Source organism: Eubalaena glacialis, chromosome 16 (genome assembly GCF_028564815.1).
Source record: "Eubalaena glacialis isolate mEubGla1 chromosome 16, mEubGla1.1.hap2.+ XY, whole genome shotgun sequence".
NCBI lineage: Eukaryota > Metazoa > Chordata > Mammalia > Artiodactyla > Balaenidae > Eubalaena > Eubalaena glacialis.
In genome coordinates, this window is record NC_083731.1 from 90,116,951 (window position 1) to 90,136,412 (window position 19,462).

Sequence of the window (19,462 nt, forward strand, 5' to 3'; positions counted from 1 at the left end):
CCATGCTCTAAAAATAAGCACTCATCTTTGACTTGGACATTCACCTGTGTCTGTGCAGCCAATGTCTTTGACCGATTTGAGACATTTTTCTAGGAAAGAAATTTTCCAAGTATGTATCTTGGAGTTACTATAAAAGATTTCTAGGAGGACGTTAATTCTCGATACTGTATTAATTCTTATTAATGCTTTTTACCTGTCCAGGACCCCTCGTCCGGTCATTGTGGAGCCCATGGAGCAGTTTGATGATGAAGATGGCTTGCCAGAGAAGCTAATGCAGAAAACTCAGCAGTATCATAAGTAAGATTTTACTAATAAAGATAATTTAGATATGTGCTCTCAAGGGTATTTATTACTTCACATTTGTAATCGAGTATTGTTGGATTGTAAGGTGTGCTGTTTAGTCATATAGTCTGGTTAATAGAGTGGGCTGGTCTACATGGAATGCTAGTTTTCTTGTGTATATTGGTAAAATGTTAACTTGACTTTGAAGTCTCAACTTTTACAACTGGGGCATGGATGGGGTAGGTAAGAGGATACTGTCAGTAGTATTTATGCCAGAGAAACAATGAATTTTATTTTTTTTATATTTATTATTTATTTGGTTGCACCGGCTCTTAGTTGTGGCAGGTGGGCTCCTTAGTTGCGGCTCATGGGCTCTTTTAGTTGTGGCTCGGCAGCTCCTTAGTTGCAGCATGTGGGATCTTTAGTTGTGGCAGGCGGGCTCCTTAGTTGCGGCTCACCAGCTCCTTAGTTACGTCACGTGGGCTTCTTAGTTGTGGCATGTGAACTCTTAGTTGTGGCATGCATGTGGGATCTAGTTCCCTGACCAGGGATTGAACCCGGGCCCCCTGCATTGGGAGCATGGAGTCTTATCCACTGCACCACTGGGGAAGCCCCAACAAAGAATTTTAGATATGAAAATTTCTGTATTTAGTATGCTTCAGGTGTATTATGAATTAAGAGTTAGGAGACTTTTTGAAGTATTTATTTATTTATTTATTTATGGTTGCTTGGGTCTTAGTAGCGGCACGTGGGGTCTTTCGTTGCGGTGCGCAGGCTTCTTTATAGTTGTGGTGCACGGGCTCCAGAGCCCGTGGTCTCCAGAGTGTGTGGGCTCTGTAGTTGCGGCACACAGGCTCTCTAGTTGTGGCACGTGGGCTTCTTGCTCCGCGGCATGTGGAAGCCTAGTTCCCTGACCACATATCGAACCGGCGTCCCCTGCACTGCAAGGTGGAGTCTTAACCACTGGACCACCAGGGAAGTGCCATGAGTTAGGAGACTTTTTGGCAGGGGTGGAGTGGAGAAGGTTCTAGTTAAATAACTTGGCAAAGAGTAAGAATTTTCTTAAAGATGAAAAAGAAAAATAGCCTGTTTTCAAAATGTTATATGTTATTCTTTTCCAAATACTTTTCACTCAGTGTGATTCAGATATTTTTGCATAAGTTGCCTGTATGAATATGTTGTATTGTTCTTAACCAGTCACTCGTTTATTATAGTAAATAAAACTGTAATGGACTTCCCTGGCGGTCTAGTGGTTAAGACTCCGTGCTTCCAAAGCAGGAGGTGTGGGTTTGGTCATCTCTGGTTGGGGAACTAAGATCGCACATGCTGCATGGAGCGGCCAAAAAGAAAAAAACAAAAAACCTGTAATATTTGCATGCATGAGTTCAACAAATATTGGAATGCCTTTGTGCTAGGCACTGTTCTCGGTGCTGCCAGTGCAACTTAGAACTGTTTTTGCCCTCACAATGCTTACGTTTCTAATGGCGGGGCTATACAATAATTAATGAACCAAAGATTATAAAACATATTAAGTAGTGAGAAATACCATTTAAAACCAAGAAAGTGAGGTATGATGGCTTAGATCAAAGGGTATGCATATTTAACTGTGATTAATACTGCCAGATGGTTCTCCCCAAATATTATACCAATTTATACTTATGGGTGTATGTATAAAAGTATTTTTCTTCATCCTGACAGAAGATGGATGTTATGATTTTAAGATTTGATAGTTGAGGCTCAAAATGACATTTTATGCATGTTTTAATTAGCATTCTTTGATTTTAGTGCAGATGGATGTTTTTCCTTGTAGTTGATTTAAATGACAAATATGGGTGCCTATTATTATTATTTTTTAGATAAATTTATTTACTTACCTTTGGCTGCATTGGTTCTTTGTTGCTGCACACGGGCTTTCTCTAGTTGCGGCGAGCGGGGGCTGCTCTTCGTTGCAGTGTGCAGGCTTCCATGGTGGTGGCTTCTTTTGTTGCAGAGCACGGGCTCTAGGCATGTGGGCTTCAGTAGTTGTGGCTTGCAGGCTCTAGAGCGCAGGCTCAGTAGCTGTGGCGCACGGGTTTAGTTGCTCCACGGCACGTGGGGTCTTCCCGGACCAGGGCTCGATCCCATGTTCCCTGCATTGGCAGGAGGATTCTTCACTGCGCCACCAGGGAAGCCCCACAGCTGTTTCTTGTTACTACATTTTCCCTCTGTGACCACCTCTCCCTTTATCTCCCAACTTTGTCCCATCCACCATCTTCCCCTCCCCACCCCAAAATAAAAGTTAAAATTTGTGATTGCAAGCCATCTGTACTTTTATTGATGAGTGAGAATTGTGTTCTTATCAGTACTTTTGAATAACTGAAGAATTTCTTTGACTGTCAGGTACATTCACAGGTCTTAAATTTTTTTGGTCATTTATTCATTCATTCAAAGAAATAAATACTAAATGTGTACAATGTGCTAGATATGTTCTAGGAACTTAGTTACAGTGGTTAACAGAAATTTCATGTACTCAATGAGTTTATAGTCTAGCAAGGCAAACAAGTATTAAGCCAACTGTAGTAAATTAGGCCTGTAGTTTTTGGCCTAGCCAATGAACCTGGTACATAACACTCAGTTAACTGTATCTGCTTGTATTACTATCCCTAAAAGTTATACTTTTAGAGAGAAAAATCTGACTTCAGCCAATTAACTTAAGGGACATTTGGGTTGTATGTTGCAGGCTGCCTTATATAAAATTGTTGAGTGAAAACCAGGAAGGCCTTATTGGGGGTGATAATTAGGGGAGTGCAGATTGTAGCATCTGATTGCCTAGGTTTGAATCCTGGTGCCCTTACTTACTAATTAGTTGGGCATCTTTGGGCAGTTTCTCAAACTTAGGCTTGTTAAAACCTGCTTGACAATGTTGCCGTGATATATTTCACGGAGGGTACTTGTCAACAGTGCCATGAACTTGTAAGAGCTCAGTGAATGGTAGTGTTTGTTGTTCTTACATGTTATTTTACCTTTGAAACATAACACTTCTGTATGTCTTTCCTTGTAAATTTAGGGAAAGAGAACAGCCACCGCGTTTTGCTCAGCCTGGGACATTTGAATTTGAGTATGCATCTCGATGGAAGGCTCTGGATGAAATGGAGAAGCAGCAGCGTGAGCAGGTTGATAGAAACATCCGAGAAGCCAAAGAGAAACTGGAGGCAGAGATGGAAGCGGCCCGGCACGAGCACCAGCTGATGCTCATGCGGCAAGGTAAGACGCGTTTCCGTGTAGGTGTCCCCGTTGACACCTATCACTAAGTCGCTACTTACGGGTTTAGAGATAGTTGAAACTGAAAATGCTAGAAAGAAACATTTCACTTTTCTGAGAGAACTTCCTTAGGAAAAAAAACTTATTAAAAATAAGTTACCTACATAAGTAGTATTGTTGGAGGTGATTAAGGTTGTTAACTTTTGCCAGAAGCGAGTACATGCTTCTGCTGGCAAAGAGAAGCCCAGTGGGGTGATTCTTGGTATGTAGTTGTGGCATAAAGTCACATATCAAGATTTTGTTTGGTGGAAAGAAGAATTATGGCAAATGCTGGCTATTTAAGATTCTTACTACATGTCAAAAGATTACAGATGGATATTCCTTGGCAGAGATGAAAAAGATTCATGTGTGGTGATGGGTATGGGAATTCAGGAATACTAAATTCTGAGTATTTGGCAAGAACATTTTAAACACTTGAGGCAGAGCTAACTGAATTTTTAAGAGCACGCATAACAGGTGTTATGCATAACATAACATTTACTTGCATTCATTGGTCAGATACCTAACATGACAAGCTGCTTAAATATATCTCAGAAGCTTACTTCTTCCCGTTCCTGTTTCTAGGTTTCTTTTTATCCCTGTCTATATTGTTTATCTCTCCCCTTTCTTCTTTCCTGTTAATTCTCCAAATAACTTTTTATGGTTCTTCCTATCACTCATCTTTTCCATTATCCGTAAAATTTTGTATTTCTTTTTTTAAAAATTTTTTATTTATTTATTTTGGCCATGCTGCGCAGCTTGTGGGATCTTCGTTCCCTGACCAGGGATCCAGCTGGTGCCCCCTGCAGTGGAAGCACGCAGTCCTAACCACTGGACCCCCAGGGAATTCCCAAAATTTTGTATTTCTTAAAATAAAGCATCTGATTGCTTTCTATTTTGCTCTTAAAGTTTTTGCACTTGTTTTTTTAACTTAACACTTCAGTAAAGTTCTATGTACCTTCTCTTGGCTGCCCCCAGAGATCACAGCGCCGTAGACAGCTGCCTGATTTCTGCAGCAGGCTTCTTCTTTTTTTAAATTTATTTATTTATTTATTTATTTATGGCTGCATTGGGTCTTCGTTGCCACACATGGGCTTTCCCTAGTTGTGATGAGTGGGAGCTACTCTTCATTGTGGTGCGCAGGCTTCTCATTGCGGTGGCTTCTCTTGTTGCGGAGCACGGGCTCTAGGCACGCAGGCTTCAGTAGTTGTGGCACGTGGGCTCAGTAGTTGTGGCTCGCGGGCTCTAGAGCACAGGCTCAGTAGTTGTTGCATTGGCAGGTGGATTCTTAACCACTCTGCCACCAGGGAAGTCCCTAAAGTATTCTTTATACTAGAGCCAGTATTTCTTTAAAAGGTGAAAATTTGATCATCATTCATCTCTAAATCTTTTTGGTAGATTCTCATTTTCTTTTGGGTAAAATCCAGGTTAGTTTTGTTTTTTGTGTTTTTTTTAACTGTTCAGTAAATGTTTATTGAGCAATTGGGCAATTACAGTCAAGTCACTGAATAACCGTGTTGATGCCAAATAAGTTAAAACAAACTCAGCAAACGCTAGAAACTAGTCAGACATTTCTGGTTTCATTTGGACCCTAAACCTAGCGTTTCCATAAACTGTATAACACTCTTTTTCTAATAAAATTGAATTCATTCATATCATATACTAATATGTTTAAACTAGTTATGGTTATACTAGGTCTCTTGCAGAAATTTGAAAATTGTTATCTAAGATAAAGTTTTAGAATCATAGGCTGCTTAGACCTGGAAGAGAGAGCTTCAAGTTTACCAGCCTTAGATTTTATGATTCAGAAATTTGGCCAGGGACTTCCCTGGTGGTCCAGTGGTTAAGACTCTGCTCTTCCACTACAGGGGGCCCGGGTTCAATACCTGGTCGGGGAACTAAGATCCCTCATGCCACCCCTCATGGCCAAAAAAAAAATTGGCTGCACACCAGAATCAACTGGGAAATTTAAAAAATTTTAATTTCCCGGGCCTCATGGTTGCTCTAGCACTTCTGTCCAGTATGAATTGTTCTCAGCTCTTAGCCTGCCATGCACTTTGCCACTTTATTTTCCCGCTATCTATGGTCATGCCATAGTTAGGAAATAACATTGATTAGATGTGTAAGCATTTGTGCTGAAAGCTATTTGTTGCTGCTACTAACAGGCAGTAGTAGAACAGTCATTACTTGAACCCATATTGAATGTTGGTTGTAGAAGACACCATGTGAGGTACTGAGGATGTAGTGATGACAAAGAACAACATTTCTTTAGGCCTCGTAGTGCTCTTGTGAGCTCTTAGAAAACTTTGCCTCACCCCTAAGGGAGTTTTGACTTTCGAACCAAAGTAATTTTGTAGTTATTTCCTATGAGCTTTCATTTTATTGCTTTTTGTGTGCTTATTTATAACCCATGTTAAGTTTTTGGTTTATAATATTAGAAAAGCACACTGCGTAGTGTATCTTAGTCCTTGCTTCTAGGTTTACTTCTCCTGAAGTACATCCTGTATTTCAACAAAAGTCTGCAGGTGATAAATTCGTTTCAGTGTTAGTTTGTTTAAAAATTAAAAAAAAAAATTACAATCTTCTCTTTTGTTCTACAATTTTATATTTTATCCAGCACTTCGAAGGGTGTATTCAGGTTGGGGAACAACTTGAAGTAATCTTAGTTCTTTGGCTCTGCAGAGACACAGGGCTCTCTAGTTGACCTATCATGGAAATGGAAAGCTCAGACAGCACAGAAAACTGTCCTTTTCCCTGGCCCCGCCTTCTGCTTTCTTATAGGAGTCACTGTTTCCTCTGTATTTTAAGTTTCTTCTGTATCCTTTAATGAGAAAAAAATCATGCATATGTCAGTAGATGTGTGTGTGTGTATTTATTTATAACCAAGAAGATCCTTTTTATCTTTTTTGCTCCTTGCTATTTTACTTTCTGTATAAGTGTGTACATATAGATCTGCTTCATTTTTTAAATGGCTGAACGATACTCTGTTAAATGGCTATAATTAGTTTTGCTCATCCTCTTTTAATTGATGTCTAGTTCTCTTTCCAGCTTGTTAGTAAAAACAATGCTGCAGTGAATATGTATATATCTTAGCAAAGTTTTGTAAATGTTGATTCTTACTGGACACACCAGTTCCTTTTAACAATTGCTTCATTTCTATTTTACTGCTGTTTATGTAGTCCTTTCTAGATCCAAATCCCATTATACTTAATACAAGTTATTTTTTTGCTTCACTATCTGTTTTTGATCATCAGTATAGGAGGCAGTTCCTGAATTTTCGTTATGGTTGTTTTTGTATTACCTTTGTTACTGTAATTATATAACTCGCAATAGATAATATTAACTGCCATTCATTTTGCTATTACTCTGTCCTCCTCTATCACTGGATTTTATATTTTATGTATCTTTTTGTACTGATAAATAATAGAAGTATAGTTTCTTTAAATATCTTTTTTAAAAAAATTTATTTATTTTATTTATTTATTATTTTTGGCTGTGTTGGGTCTTCGTGGCTGCACGTGGGCTTTCTCCAGTTGCGGCGAGCGAGGGCTACTCTTCATTGTGGTGCGCGGGCTTCTCATTGCAGTGGCTTCTCTTGTTGCAGAGCACGGGCTCTAGGCACCCGGGCTTCAGTAGTTGCGGCTCGCGGGCTCTAGAGCGCAGGCTCAGTATTTGTGGCGCATGGGCTTAGTTGCTCCGTGGCATGTGGGATCTTCCCAGACCAGGGCTCGAACCCGTGTCCCCTGCGTTGGCAGGCAGATTCTTAACCACTGCGCCACCAGGGAAGCCCTAAATGATATCTTTTGATTCTTGATTACCAAAGGCAAAAAGAAAAAGGAAATTGGCATATTTGCTCCTCTTTTCACTTTTCCTCTCAACTTTTATTTATTTTGCTTCTGATTTGTTTGGATTTTTGACATGGACTTAATGTTTAGTTTTTTCTTTTTTTTTTTAAGTGTAAAAACTTTTTATTTATCTTTTTTTTTTTTTTTTTTAAATTAATTTATTCATTTATTTTTTTTTATTTTTGGCTGTGTTGGGTCTTCGTTTCTGTGCGAGGGCTTTCTCTAGTTGCGGCGAGCGGGGGCCACTCTTCATCGCAGTGTGCAGGCCTCTCACTGTCACGGCCTCTCTTGTTGCGGAGCACAGGCTCCAGACACACAGGCTCAGTAGTTGTGGCTCACGGGCCCAGTTGCTCCGCGGCATGTGGGATCTTCCCAGACCAGGGCTCGAACCCGTGTCCCCTGCATTGGCAGGCAGATTCTCAACCACTGCGCCACCAGGGAAGCCCTTTTATTTATCTTTTATCTCCTTCTTTCCTCCTTCCCTCCCCCCCTTTCCTTCCTTCTTTCCTTCTTTCTTTCCTTCCTTCCTTCTCTCTCTCTCTCTCTCTCGCTCTCTCTCTCTCTTTCTTTCAAGAACATTTAAGTTCTACTCTCTTAGCAACTTTGAATTATAGAATACCGTGTTATCAAGTATAGCCACCATGTTATACATTAGACCTCAGGCTTTATTCATCTTATATCTGAAAGTTTGAACCCTTTACCAACCTCTTCCTATTTCTCCCACCTCCCAGCAACAACATTTATACTCTCTTGTTTCTATGAGTTTGACTTTTTTTAGATTCCACATATAACTTACACTGTGCAGTATATTTCTTTCTCTGTGTGGCTTATTTCACTGAGCATAATGTCCTCAAGGTCCATCCATGTTGCTGCAAATGGCAGGATTTCCTTTTCTGATGGCTGAATAATATTCCAATGTGTGTGTCTATATCTCTGTATACCGCATTTTGTGTGTGTGTACGTTATGTATCTGTATGTACACACCACATCTTTATCCATTCATTTGTTGATAGACATTAGTTTGTTTCCATTACCTTGGCTATTGTGAATAGTGCAGCGGACAGTGGAAGTGCAGATGTGTCTTTGAGACCCTGTTTTCCTTTTAATGTTCCTTAACCGTAGTTCTCACATGTTTCTCACATAATTCTCTCAGCCCTATTTTAAATACGTTGAGTCATGACTTTTCTGTTCATCACTCGATTCTCTGATGTTTATCCTTGTGATTTCTGTCAGAAGGTTCACAGAAACAATGTTCCTGCATCTTCTAAAACATCCATGGTCTTGTACTTCTTAAAAAAATTAATTTATTTTTGGCTGCGTAGGGTCTTCGTTCCTGTGCGCCGGCTTTCTCTAGTTGCTGCTAGCGGGGGCTACTCTTCGTTGCGGTGCACGAGCTTCTCGCTGCGGTGGCTTCCCTTGTTGCCGAGCATGGGCTCTAGGCGTGCAGGCTTCAGTAGTTGTGGCTTGTGGGCTCTAGAGTGCAGGCTCAGTAGTTGTGGCGCACGGGCTTAGTTGCTCCGCGGCAGTGGGATCTTCCCGGACCAGGGCTCAAACCCGTGTCCCCTGCATTGGCAGGCGGATTCTTAACCATTGTGCCACCAGAGAAGTCCTCATGATCTTGTACTTTAAACCCTCTCTTGAATGGCGTAAAATTCATGCGTCTTTCTCCCCTTTCTTAAGTACTTGATGATATGTTTCTGTGGGAAAGTCTGAGATAAGCCTGGATTTTTTTCCCTCCTTGTGACTTGATCCTTTTAACAGGCTTCCATATGAATTCTTTTAAGGTTCAGTAACTTATCCAGGATATGTTTTCCGCCCAAACATTTTATGAGAAATTTTAAACATAAAAAAGTTGAAAGAGGGGAAATCCCTGGTGGTCCAGTTGTTAGGACTCTGCACTTCCATTGCAGAGGGCATATGTTCGATCCCTGGTTGGGGAACTAAGATCCCACAAGCCGCATGGTGTGGCCAAAAAAAAAAAAAAAAAGTTCAAAGAATTTTAAGGTATTTAATACTTAGATTTTGTTACTAACATTTTACTATACTTGTTTTATTACATTTTTCCATCTGTCCAGTCTTATATTCCAGATGTATCTTATTGTACACCATCATACTTTTCTTGGGACCAGATGTGCCCTTTCAATCTATAGATTCAGTTCTTATATTTCTAGGAAGGAGCTGTGTTAGATCAGAGAGCATACATTTAGTCTTCATGACTTGAAGGATATTACATTGAGAGAACACTTTCCTACAGTCTAGCAAATGAGACTTAAAATTTGTCCATATTCCCCTCTATTCCCTTTTTGCTGTATACCCGTATTTATGATATATTGAAATTATAGATACAGTTTTATGTCTTTTATGTTTGTTAGGTACGCAGTTTTAAATGTTATTTGGTCTAGTAGTGAGTAGTGCTGCAGCTGATATTTTATGTCTGTGGATGCCTTTGGATTTTTTTTTTTTGGCCGCGTGCGACTTGCAGGATCTTAGTTCCCTGACAGGGTTGAACCTGGGCCCCTGCAGTGAAAGCACCAAGTCCTAACCACTGGACTGCCAGGGAATTCCCTGGATTAATAAGACAAATTCCTATGAGTGTGATTTACTGGGTTAAAGGATAAAAAGCACCTCAGGTTACATGTTTTTTGGGTAATATTTTCCTCCAGAAGAATATTATCATGGCAGTATACACATATATAAGCTTTAGTGAAATCTCAGGAACTCTGGATATTAGCAGCTTAAAGGAAATAATGTGGAAGATGTAAAATGGTAGTTTTGTTTTAAGTTGATAGTGCTCCTCATTACTGTTAGATCATGTGCTTATCTGATAATTCGATTGTCACATCCTTTGAGCTAATTATTATACCCATGTTACTGGTGAGAAAGCATGATCTGAGAGGTTAAAGCACCTGTCTTAACTGGCCCCGCTTAAAAGGAGAAGATCCAGTGGTCAGAAAACATTCATGTTCTTTTCTTATTCCTTTTCATGGAAGAAAATGTAATTTTACATTTATTACTATATGTGTCCCTGATTTAAGAACAGCTAACGTACAAAATCAATAATAAAACTGTTACAGGATGCACTGTATTGACTTTCTTGGGTAATTAATGATAGTAAGATACTTCCCATGCTTTGGCTTATTGAAGCATTTCCCCTTAGGAATATAAGTAGCTTGTATATTTTTGGTCTTTACAAGTCTCGCCAGCTGTAGAAATTATATGATAGTTATGGGGTCTCAATGTTGGTTGCAGAATGGAGTCATCTAGGGAGCTTCAAAAAAAAAAAATACTCATATCTGGTCCACATCCCAAGAGATTTTGATTTAATTGGTCTGTGTTTAAAAGGTACTTAAGTAATTCTAATGAGCAGTCAAGTTGACAGCTAATGGTAAAAATGTTTGAACTTAATTGTAGTCTTGTTTGGGTTTTAAGATAGCTAAATGTTTTCTCAACTGGCATGTTATCAGAATCGCCTGGTTCCTATCCCATATACCAAAGCAGACTTTCCTGAGCAGAGTCCCAAAATCTTTAAAAAAAATTTTTTTTTTTAAGTTTCTCAGTTCAGGCTGAACAGCCAGGTTTGCAATGCTGGCATTTTGGAAAGAGTTTTGGAATAAGGATAGATTTGGCTATACATCCCGGTTGAACCATGTAGTGGCTGGATGGCTAGAGCACATTTATAATCTGTCTGGATCTTTTTTATTTGACATAATTAATACATAATTCAATCTGTAGGGAGGATAATACCTTGTTATAATTATGATGCCTATGTTGTCATGGTTAAGATGTTTAGAGTTATTGGCACATGAAATGTTAACTTTAACTGTTAAGTATTATGTTAAATGAATTCTGAATATAGCAATTTATTAAGAAACATTCAATTAAGATAATTTATGTTCATTTTAGAAATTTCAGGTAACATGATTATAGAAAAAGAAAATAAAAACAACCAATACTTGTGTTATTCAGGGTATTCATATATCTGTATATGTGTATATATATATTTTATGCATGCGTGCACATGTAATTTGGTAAGATAGTACAAAGAGTTTTAATACTTGGGAGGTTTATCCACTGCTTCTCAGATGTGCAAAACAAATGTATCTTTCATTATCTTATTCTGCTGTGGAACCCCTGTTCTTGATGATGTGACACGGGTTGGTGACAGTGGGAATGCTCGTCCTGTTTAAAGTGGTCTTGTTCATATCAGTGTTCAGCCCTTTTCCACTTTCAGGAACTGTCTCCTCATTGCCCTCCTTCATACGACACAGACTTGATGCAGGAGGAAACCTGCTGATTGTGTTGGGAGGGATGTTTTTGAGTTTTATGCCATGTCCTATCTCATTATTCATACTGTTTGGTCTGGTTCTTACATGCCCTCTGCTGATGGTTCCCAAGGCATCTTTTTGGGCTTTGAGCTTGCTGCTGAAAAAAATTCTAATTTGTTTAAAACTATGTAAATGAAAATGTAGCTACTATTCTATTTTTAATATGTTCCAGGCCCTGTGTTAAAACAGTTACTACCCATTTTAATTTCTTAATATAAGGATGGATTTATTATTTTCTTCATACACATGAAGAAATGGGCCCAGAAGTGATACTAATTTATTACACAGCTTATAATCTTTCATTGTAAAATGATGTGATAGACAAAAAGAGAAGCTAGGTGCATGAGTATGAATAAGTTACTACATATATTGCCAGTCATAGAGAATCTATATGCTTATGAATATAAAAATACAGAAGGGGAAGCTAAAAATATTAATCTGTAATCAATATCTTGTAGATTTAATGAGGCGTCAAGAGGAACTCAGACGCTTAGAAGAACTCAGAAACCAAGAGCTGCAAAAACGGAAGCAAATACAACTGAGGTAAAGAACATCATTATAACATATACGTGAATATATGTAGGTTTCATTGTGTATGTTATGAATAAAACTCCCAATGCCTGTTATCAACAAGTTATATAACTTGGAAAATACAGGGGAAAAAACCCAAAAGTGTCCATTTCTGACCACATTTAGGGAATTATTCCAGAAGATAACATAAATCTTTGTTATTCTATGATTTTTATAGCTGATTATGGACACTTTACAGACAGTGTGAACTTACATAAAGGGCTTAGGCATTATTTTGTATAATTTATTGTAAGAATGCACCGTGATTTACTGGGCCATTTTTCCAGAGATGGATATATTTGCATTGATCTTAGTTTTAATTTTTTCATGTGTATAATACTACTCTGAATGCCGTTAAGCATTTTTGTACTTGTGATAATTTGTTTAAAAAAGATATCTGGAATCCATGGTAAAAAGGGTATGGGCATTAAAGATCTCAGTACATAATAGAGAACTGTGATGGGCAACTTAAAATCTTTTAGGTTAAGTAAGGAAGTTTAAGGGAGTAGTTGATCCAAGATGTAGAAACAAAAATTAACAGCTTTTCTTGTACCTGCAATATTCAGTTGTAAAATATGAGATAAGTATTACTCTTACAAGTTTCAAAAGTCATAATTAGGAATTGTTATAAACAAAGCTATGATAGATTAAAGCAAACTTAAAATTTTGTTTTGGAAGTGCTATAGAAGTAGTAAGTGCTTGTGACAGGAAGTTTAGGTGCTCATGGGAAATAAAGAAAGTGAAAAACTGTTAATGAGTTTGAAGTGTCTTCACAGTCAGGTGATAGGTACTAGACCGTATATATTAGTGTATTTTTTCCAACTTTGTACCTGATTATACCAACGTTTGTGTATTTCTGTCTTGGTACTACTCTGATTTTACTCTAACCTACTTATTTTCAATTTATGGTACTTGGCAGGAAGCATCAGCATTCTAACCTAGGAGATTGTTAGAAAGTCTCAAGCCTTCCCTCTGAACTATCGAATCATAAGCTGATTCACCTGTGCTTTGGTAAATCCTCCAGGTGACTCTGGTGCATCCTAAAGTTTGAGAACCACTGGTGTAAATAACTCCCGCCATGAACTTTAACGAGGGACCTTTTTCAGTTTCTTTCTTGTTGCTTCTTTCCACTTCATGTAAATTTGTTAAAGTCTCTTCTACTTGTACAAAGAAAAGGAAACCTCCTTTCCCCTAACATAAACCTACCTGAATCCAGCTTTCTTCTCTTACATTTATCCTTGACAAGTAGGCTTTTAAAATTAGTGCCCTATACTAGTGTGCATAATAAGTAATTAAAACTAAACAATGTGGGGTGCAAACTACTATGTATGGAATGGATAAACAACAAGGTCCTACTGTATAGCACAGGGAACTATATTCAATATCCTGTAATAAGCCATAATGGAAAAGAATATGAAAAAGAATATATATGTATAACTCAATCACATTGTTGTACACCTGAAACTAACATTGTAAATCAACTGTACTTCATTCAACAAAAAGAAAAACAAAAACAAATCAAGAAGAAACAGTCAATGTGGGAGAACCCAAAGTAGGGTATAAAAATATAACAGATGAACTTAACTATATTATATATAGATGGATAGCATTGTCACACTGGAAGGAGATGGGGAAGAAAATAAGGAACCTAAATAACTTTGGAAAACCGTATCTTGATTGAATACTATAGGCTAGTGGCAAGAACAATATATAAATTCTGTAATCTAGTTAGTAAATGTATTTCTCATAGGGATATAGGTTTGCAATTATGAAACTACTTTATGTATATACTTTTTTTCTCTCTTTGATCAAGACTTTATTGAAAATAATGTATATACTTTTTAAAGTGAATATATTAGTACAGATCAATATGAACCAGGTTTTTCATTGTTGGAGAAAGAAAGAAGGGAGAAAGGCTAAAATTAAAATGACTCCTGTGATGTTTAATGGGGAATCTAAGTATCAGTATGAACTGAGTGGCATTTAATCTAGACAGATACAGAAATATAGACGTGTATATATACATTGGTTCGTATGCATATACATATTTCCTAGCCCTGTCCATCCAGAAGCAGTGATGCCTCAGGAACAGTGAGCTCATCTAATGCCCAGATTTTTGTTTCTGAGCACCATTCTCCAATAAAGGGAACGAGGGCTTTTTGGAGAAGTGGTTGATTCCAGGATTGAAAAGTCCAAGATGAGCCTGACAAATCTTGTGTCAGAGAGAAGCAAAGTACTTGAACAAGGCTAGGGCATGTTGAGAGAACACAGGAGCCAAACTGAAGGTGCTCCTAAGGACCAAAGTTGGAACAATTTCAACAACAAAATAAAAAATGATAGTATTAGATTTTACCCTGTTGAATAAAGTAAATATCCATGAGTTTGTGCTGATAGAAGTTATTTAATGAGTAAGTAAATAAATGGGGAGAATGGACAGCTCTTCCTTAGTTGTTAGAAGTAGAATTCCAAATAATAAATGTGAAAGGAGTCTGAGAGAAAAATTACCAATGGGTGAATACTGCAGTAATACAGGCACACCTTGGAGATACTGTGGGTTTGGTTCCAGACCACCACAATATATTGCAATAAAGTGAGGTTTTTTGTTCCGCAGTGCATATAAAAGTTACCTTTATACTATACTGTAGTGTTTTAAGTGTGCAATAACATGATGTCTTAAAAAACAATGTGTGTACCTTAATTAAAAATACTTTCTTGCTAAAAAATGCTAACCATCTGACAACACAGGGTTGGCACAAAACTTCAGTGTGCAAAAGCAATATGCAAGATTTGGGAAGGGCAATAAAATGAGGCACGCCTGTAGTTGTTTCATTCAAGATTTCCCAGTAGGTGCTAAGTTTGTTGCACAAAACTTGGGATACAGGATTTGTAGAGTCTCAAATTTGTATGAGGTACAAATGGAAACATAGTAAATTTAAAGTGGAGAAGCCCAGCAGATACCACCATTACCAAGTGTTTAGGTTCATATCACCCTTAATAAGAAGACATGGACACCAGGAACCCCTTGATATGATGCATCCAGAAGTATACATTGTCATTTCTGTGGTTTTCTTGCCAAAGCTTCATAACCTTACGCTAGTCGTGAGAAAACTTAAGGACACTGTACAAAATAATCAGTTCTCTTTAGAAGTGTCAAGGTCATGAAAGAGCAAGAAACACTGAAGTGTTACAGACTCGAGGAGACTAAAGAGAAATAATAACTAAATGCATTGTGAGATTCTGGATTGGGTCCTGGAACAGAAGAAGGACATAGTGGGGAAACTGGTGAAATTTGAGTAAGACCTAGAATTGAACTGTAGCAGTGTACCAGTGTGAATTCCTGGTTTTCATAATTGTACTGTGGTTATGGAAGATGTTAATATTAGGGGATGCTGCATGAGGGAGATATAGGGACTCTGCTATTTTTGCAACTTTTCTGTAAGTTTAAAATTAGTTGGAAATAAAAAAATGAAAAAGAGGACTCTAGGTACTGGGGATACAGTGGAAAACAAAAGACACAAGCTCTGCTGGTGTGGCACTTAGGTAATCTGGGAGGGAGGCAGACATTAGTTAGAATATGATCAGATTATTAAAAAGAAAGCGAAGCGCACAAAATAGAACGCAGTACTTACTGGAATTTTTAATAGGTTACTTGTCTCATAATAAGTGAAATATTGGTTGCTTGACGTGGTAAGTATTCTATGTACCTGGTAATTTTTCACCGAATGGTCTTTCATTAATCTTATTTAATATTGCAGAGGTATATCAGATTCAATTTGGAATTCAGATAAGTGTGTACTAACAATAAAGATATCTCAACAATTAGGTGATAATTTGATGGGTAACTTTTATGGTTGGCTGTATTCTAGCAGATACAGCCAGTGATAAATCTGTTAATCTTTACCTGTGCCTGTGGAGTTTGTTTTGAAATTAATTGTAAGAATTGTTTCTTGATTTAAGAAATGTAAATAATGTGTTAAAATTGAGTAATTTTGCAGCATGTGTGAAGGAAAGGAAAAAAATAGTGTCTAGGAACTTACTTTACTAATAATTGTCAAATATATCCTGCCCTTGCAGCACAAAGCAAATAAAAGTGTAGCAGTTAGTCTGCAGAGGTTGGTCTGACTCAGGCGGCTACCACGTGAGACAGCCAGAGAGTCTGGACACGGCCTTTTTGTTTACCTTAGTTGGAAGACTGAAAAAACTGCTTAAAAAAATATATTTGAAAGAAATTAAATAATTTGGAGTATACAAAATTTTCTGGTTTTCATTTCAATGCTACAAATAAGTTAGGTTTTCGTGGGTCACTTCTTCAGAGGCTGTGACAGTGACGGCGGACAGGGCTTAGATGGGCTGGTTCAGGCTGTAACTGGCCCATTTAGTACTTGTTCATTTGTTCTCTTCTTTCCTTCCCTTACTCCCTCCTACTCACTCACCTACCCATCCATCCATTCTTTCCCTTTTTATGTCGTTTGGCAAAGTATAAAGCTCATCAGATGGACTGAGGCCTTTGGTGGGTGTGGAGGCCGTAGTGCTGGCCTGGAACGAAGAGCAGGGCAGTTTTATGTCGGTCGCATCATAGCTTAGTGCCTAGAGCCTCGCAGGCTTCAAAGTCCTATTCAAATAGGAGACAGTTAGTGGGCTTCCAGTTAAAATAAATTGTAAAATTGAGGTTTTATCAGTTTCCAATTAAGTATAACATGAAGGGTGTTAAAATTCGTCATGCTTCTTTACTTATTAGTTCCATTTGTGAATATAACCTAGGAAATTATCCTTGATCCAAAAGACATTAAATATAAATATAAAGATAATTGTTAAAACATCTTGTGGAAGGAAAAAAATGAAAAGCAAACATACGTACAGTAGGGAATGTTCCTATATGTTTTCTGTAAATTTATATTATGGAATTGTCAGTGTGGTGTAATCACAAAATAAAGTAGAAACTCTGGAATTTATAGACAATGGAATGGAAGGAAAAAAATAGCAAATGTTTAAAGTGATTTTATACCTTTTTACCATATTTTTTCTCCAGATATAAATGTAGTCTCACATTTTATCAGAAAAAAAATTGCTTTAACAGTGGGGAGAAGTACATTATAAATTTTGTTTAAAATATCTTTTAAATTAAAAATGTTATGGCAATACATGTTTTAAAAAACTCACATGATACATATGTGTACAAAAGAAAAAGGGCAATGCTCTTGTCTCCCCAGATTATCCCCAGTGTGATAGAAACTCTCATACTCTCTTCTCTGCTCTTACAAATGGCTTTTAGTTGCAGCAATAGGAATACTATTGTTTTGCTTGCCTTCTTTCTGACACTGTACCTTAGACATTGTTTCATGTCAGTAAATGCAAATCTGCCTCTTTGTAATGGTTGTATTGTGTTCCTTGTCCCTCATTCGTAATTGAATGTCTTCAACCTTTTGCCTTTAATTAATGTACAGTCTTGTATCTGTGTGTATACCTCCTTGCACACATGTATAGATATTTCTGTTTAGTTTATTGGAAATGGATTTGCACACATCAAATTGTTTGCTACACGTTGGTCCTCAACAAAGTCATTGTTGCAATCTTGAAGACCAAAAAGCTTTGAGTATCATTTAGTGGCAGGATCTGACATGAGCCTGTTTGATGCAAAACCTGACCTGTTTTACGTTGTGGTCATGCCAAACCTTTGTTATATTCGTAGAATGTGAATGTTCATCTTACTACAGAAGTATTAATGGTGTTGATTATTGGGTACTGCTGGGATATCATAATAGGTCCTACTGGGGATATCATAATAGTATATAAACCCTTTTTAAAGTTGGAAAAACACGTGTGACTTTAGAGTTTTTGAATAAGGGAGATTTTGCTGTCACTATGTACATTTTCAGCAGTGTATGAACATGAAAGTATTTTCTTAACCATAAAATTTACGAGTGTGTTAATGTACTAGAAATGGATTAACCGGTTTATTGGAATATTCTGTTTCCTTGAATAGAGTTGTATACTGGGGACTTAGATATCTCAAAATAGTCTAGATTTTGCTTGAAATACCTTAGGAACATTGTCTTGTTACTTGCACATGGTCTGATATGAAGTGCTAACAGCCCGTTTTCTTGCTGGCTGTGGGTGAAACCGCCGTTTCTTTTAGTTCAGGTACTTGTGTTTGGTGTACAAAACAACAACAACGAAGTATCTATACTTGGTGTAGAAGGGTGCTTATAAGAGTAGCCTGGAAAATGAGACCTACTGAGGGGGCATCAACATTATATAGTCTTCACTATTTAAATTACTTTTTTGTTTTTGAGTGGAGAGCATGTATATTTGAGTTTGCATTGATTTAAATGTCAATATAATGTCAGGCTATTACTTTAATATTATTTTGTAGGTTTTCCCTTTTAATCATATTGTAACTAATTATGATTTAATAGTAATCCTGCACATACATATCTTTTTTGTTTGTTTGTTTTGTAGTTGTTGTTCCATGCTTGATATCTCTGGGGCAGAGGTTGGCATACTTTTTCTGGGAAAGGGCTACATGGTAAATATTTTAGGCTTTTCATGTCACATCGTCTGTGTCTCAACTATTCAGCACTGCTCTAGCCCAAAGGTAGCCACAGACAGTGAGGGAATGATTGTCCCATAAAACTTAATTTGCGAAAACAGGTGGTATGCAGACACCTGCTCCAGGTGCATACTTTCCTCAGTGCATTAATGAAATGGGGGAGAGAACGTTTGTTAAGGCTTGCTTTTGCACATAGTAGGATTTTTGTCTAGGCAGTGTGGTCTTTTGCAGTGGCTTGTATTGGAATAGGTTCTGAGTGTCTTTAAGAGCTAACTCTGCTGTGCCAGTGGTGAATCCCAGGCTTTCTCTTTGTACAGTAATAGAGTACTGGTTTGAGCTTTTGGTTTCTGGATTTTTTGACTGTAAGCATATAACTATCCTAGTTATATGCTGTTACTTTACTTTTTTGATTTACTCTAGATAAATTATTTTATTGGTTTGATTTATTAATGGTTTAGAGCAAAATAAAAGGAAGGTAAATCTGGTAAGCCGCTCGTTATCACAGATTTGGCATAATGTATAAATAAATGATATACATAAATGATTTTGTTTTACCTGAAATAAAATACCGTATTATGGCTTATATGTCAACCACCCTGAGTTTTTATTTA

The 19,462-nt window shown here is 37.5% G+C and overlaps 1 protein-coding gene across 1 annotated transcript in view; it reads left to right on the forward strand.

The window, feature by feature from the left end:
* The window catches only part of PSPC1 (paraspeckle component 1), a 59,607-nt gene that overhangs the window by 14,011 nt on the left and 26,134 nt on the right, over positions 1-19,462 (forward strand). Inside the window, exons 3-5 of the mRNA XM_061171121.1 lie at positions 202-297; positions 3,329-3,525; positions 12,190-12,274. Of these exons, the coding sequence (XP_061027104.1) occupies positions 202-297; positions 3,329-3,525; positions 12,190-12,274 (378 nt within the window). The remainder of the gene's footprint in view (positions 1-201; positions 298-3,328; positions 3,526-12,189; positions 12,275-19,462) is intronic.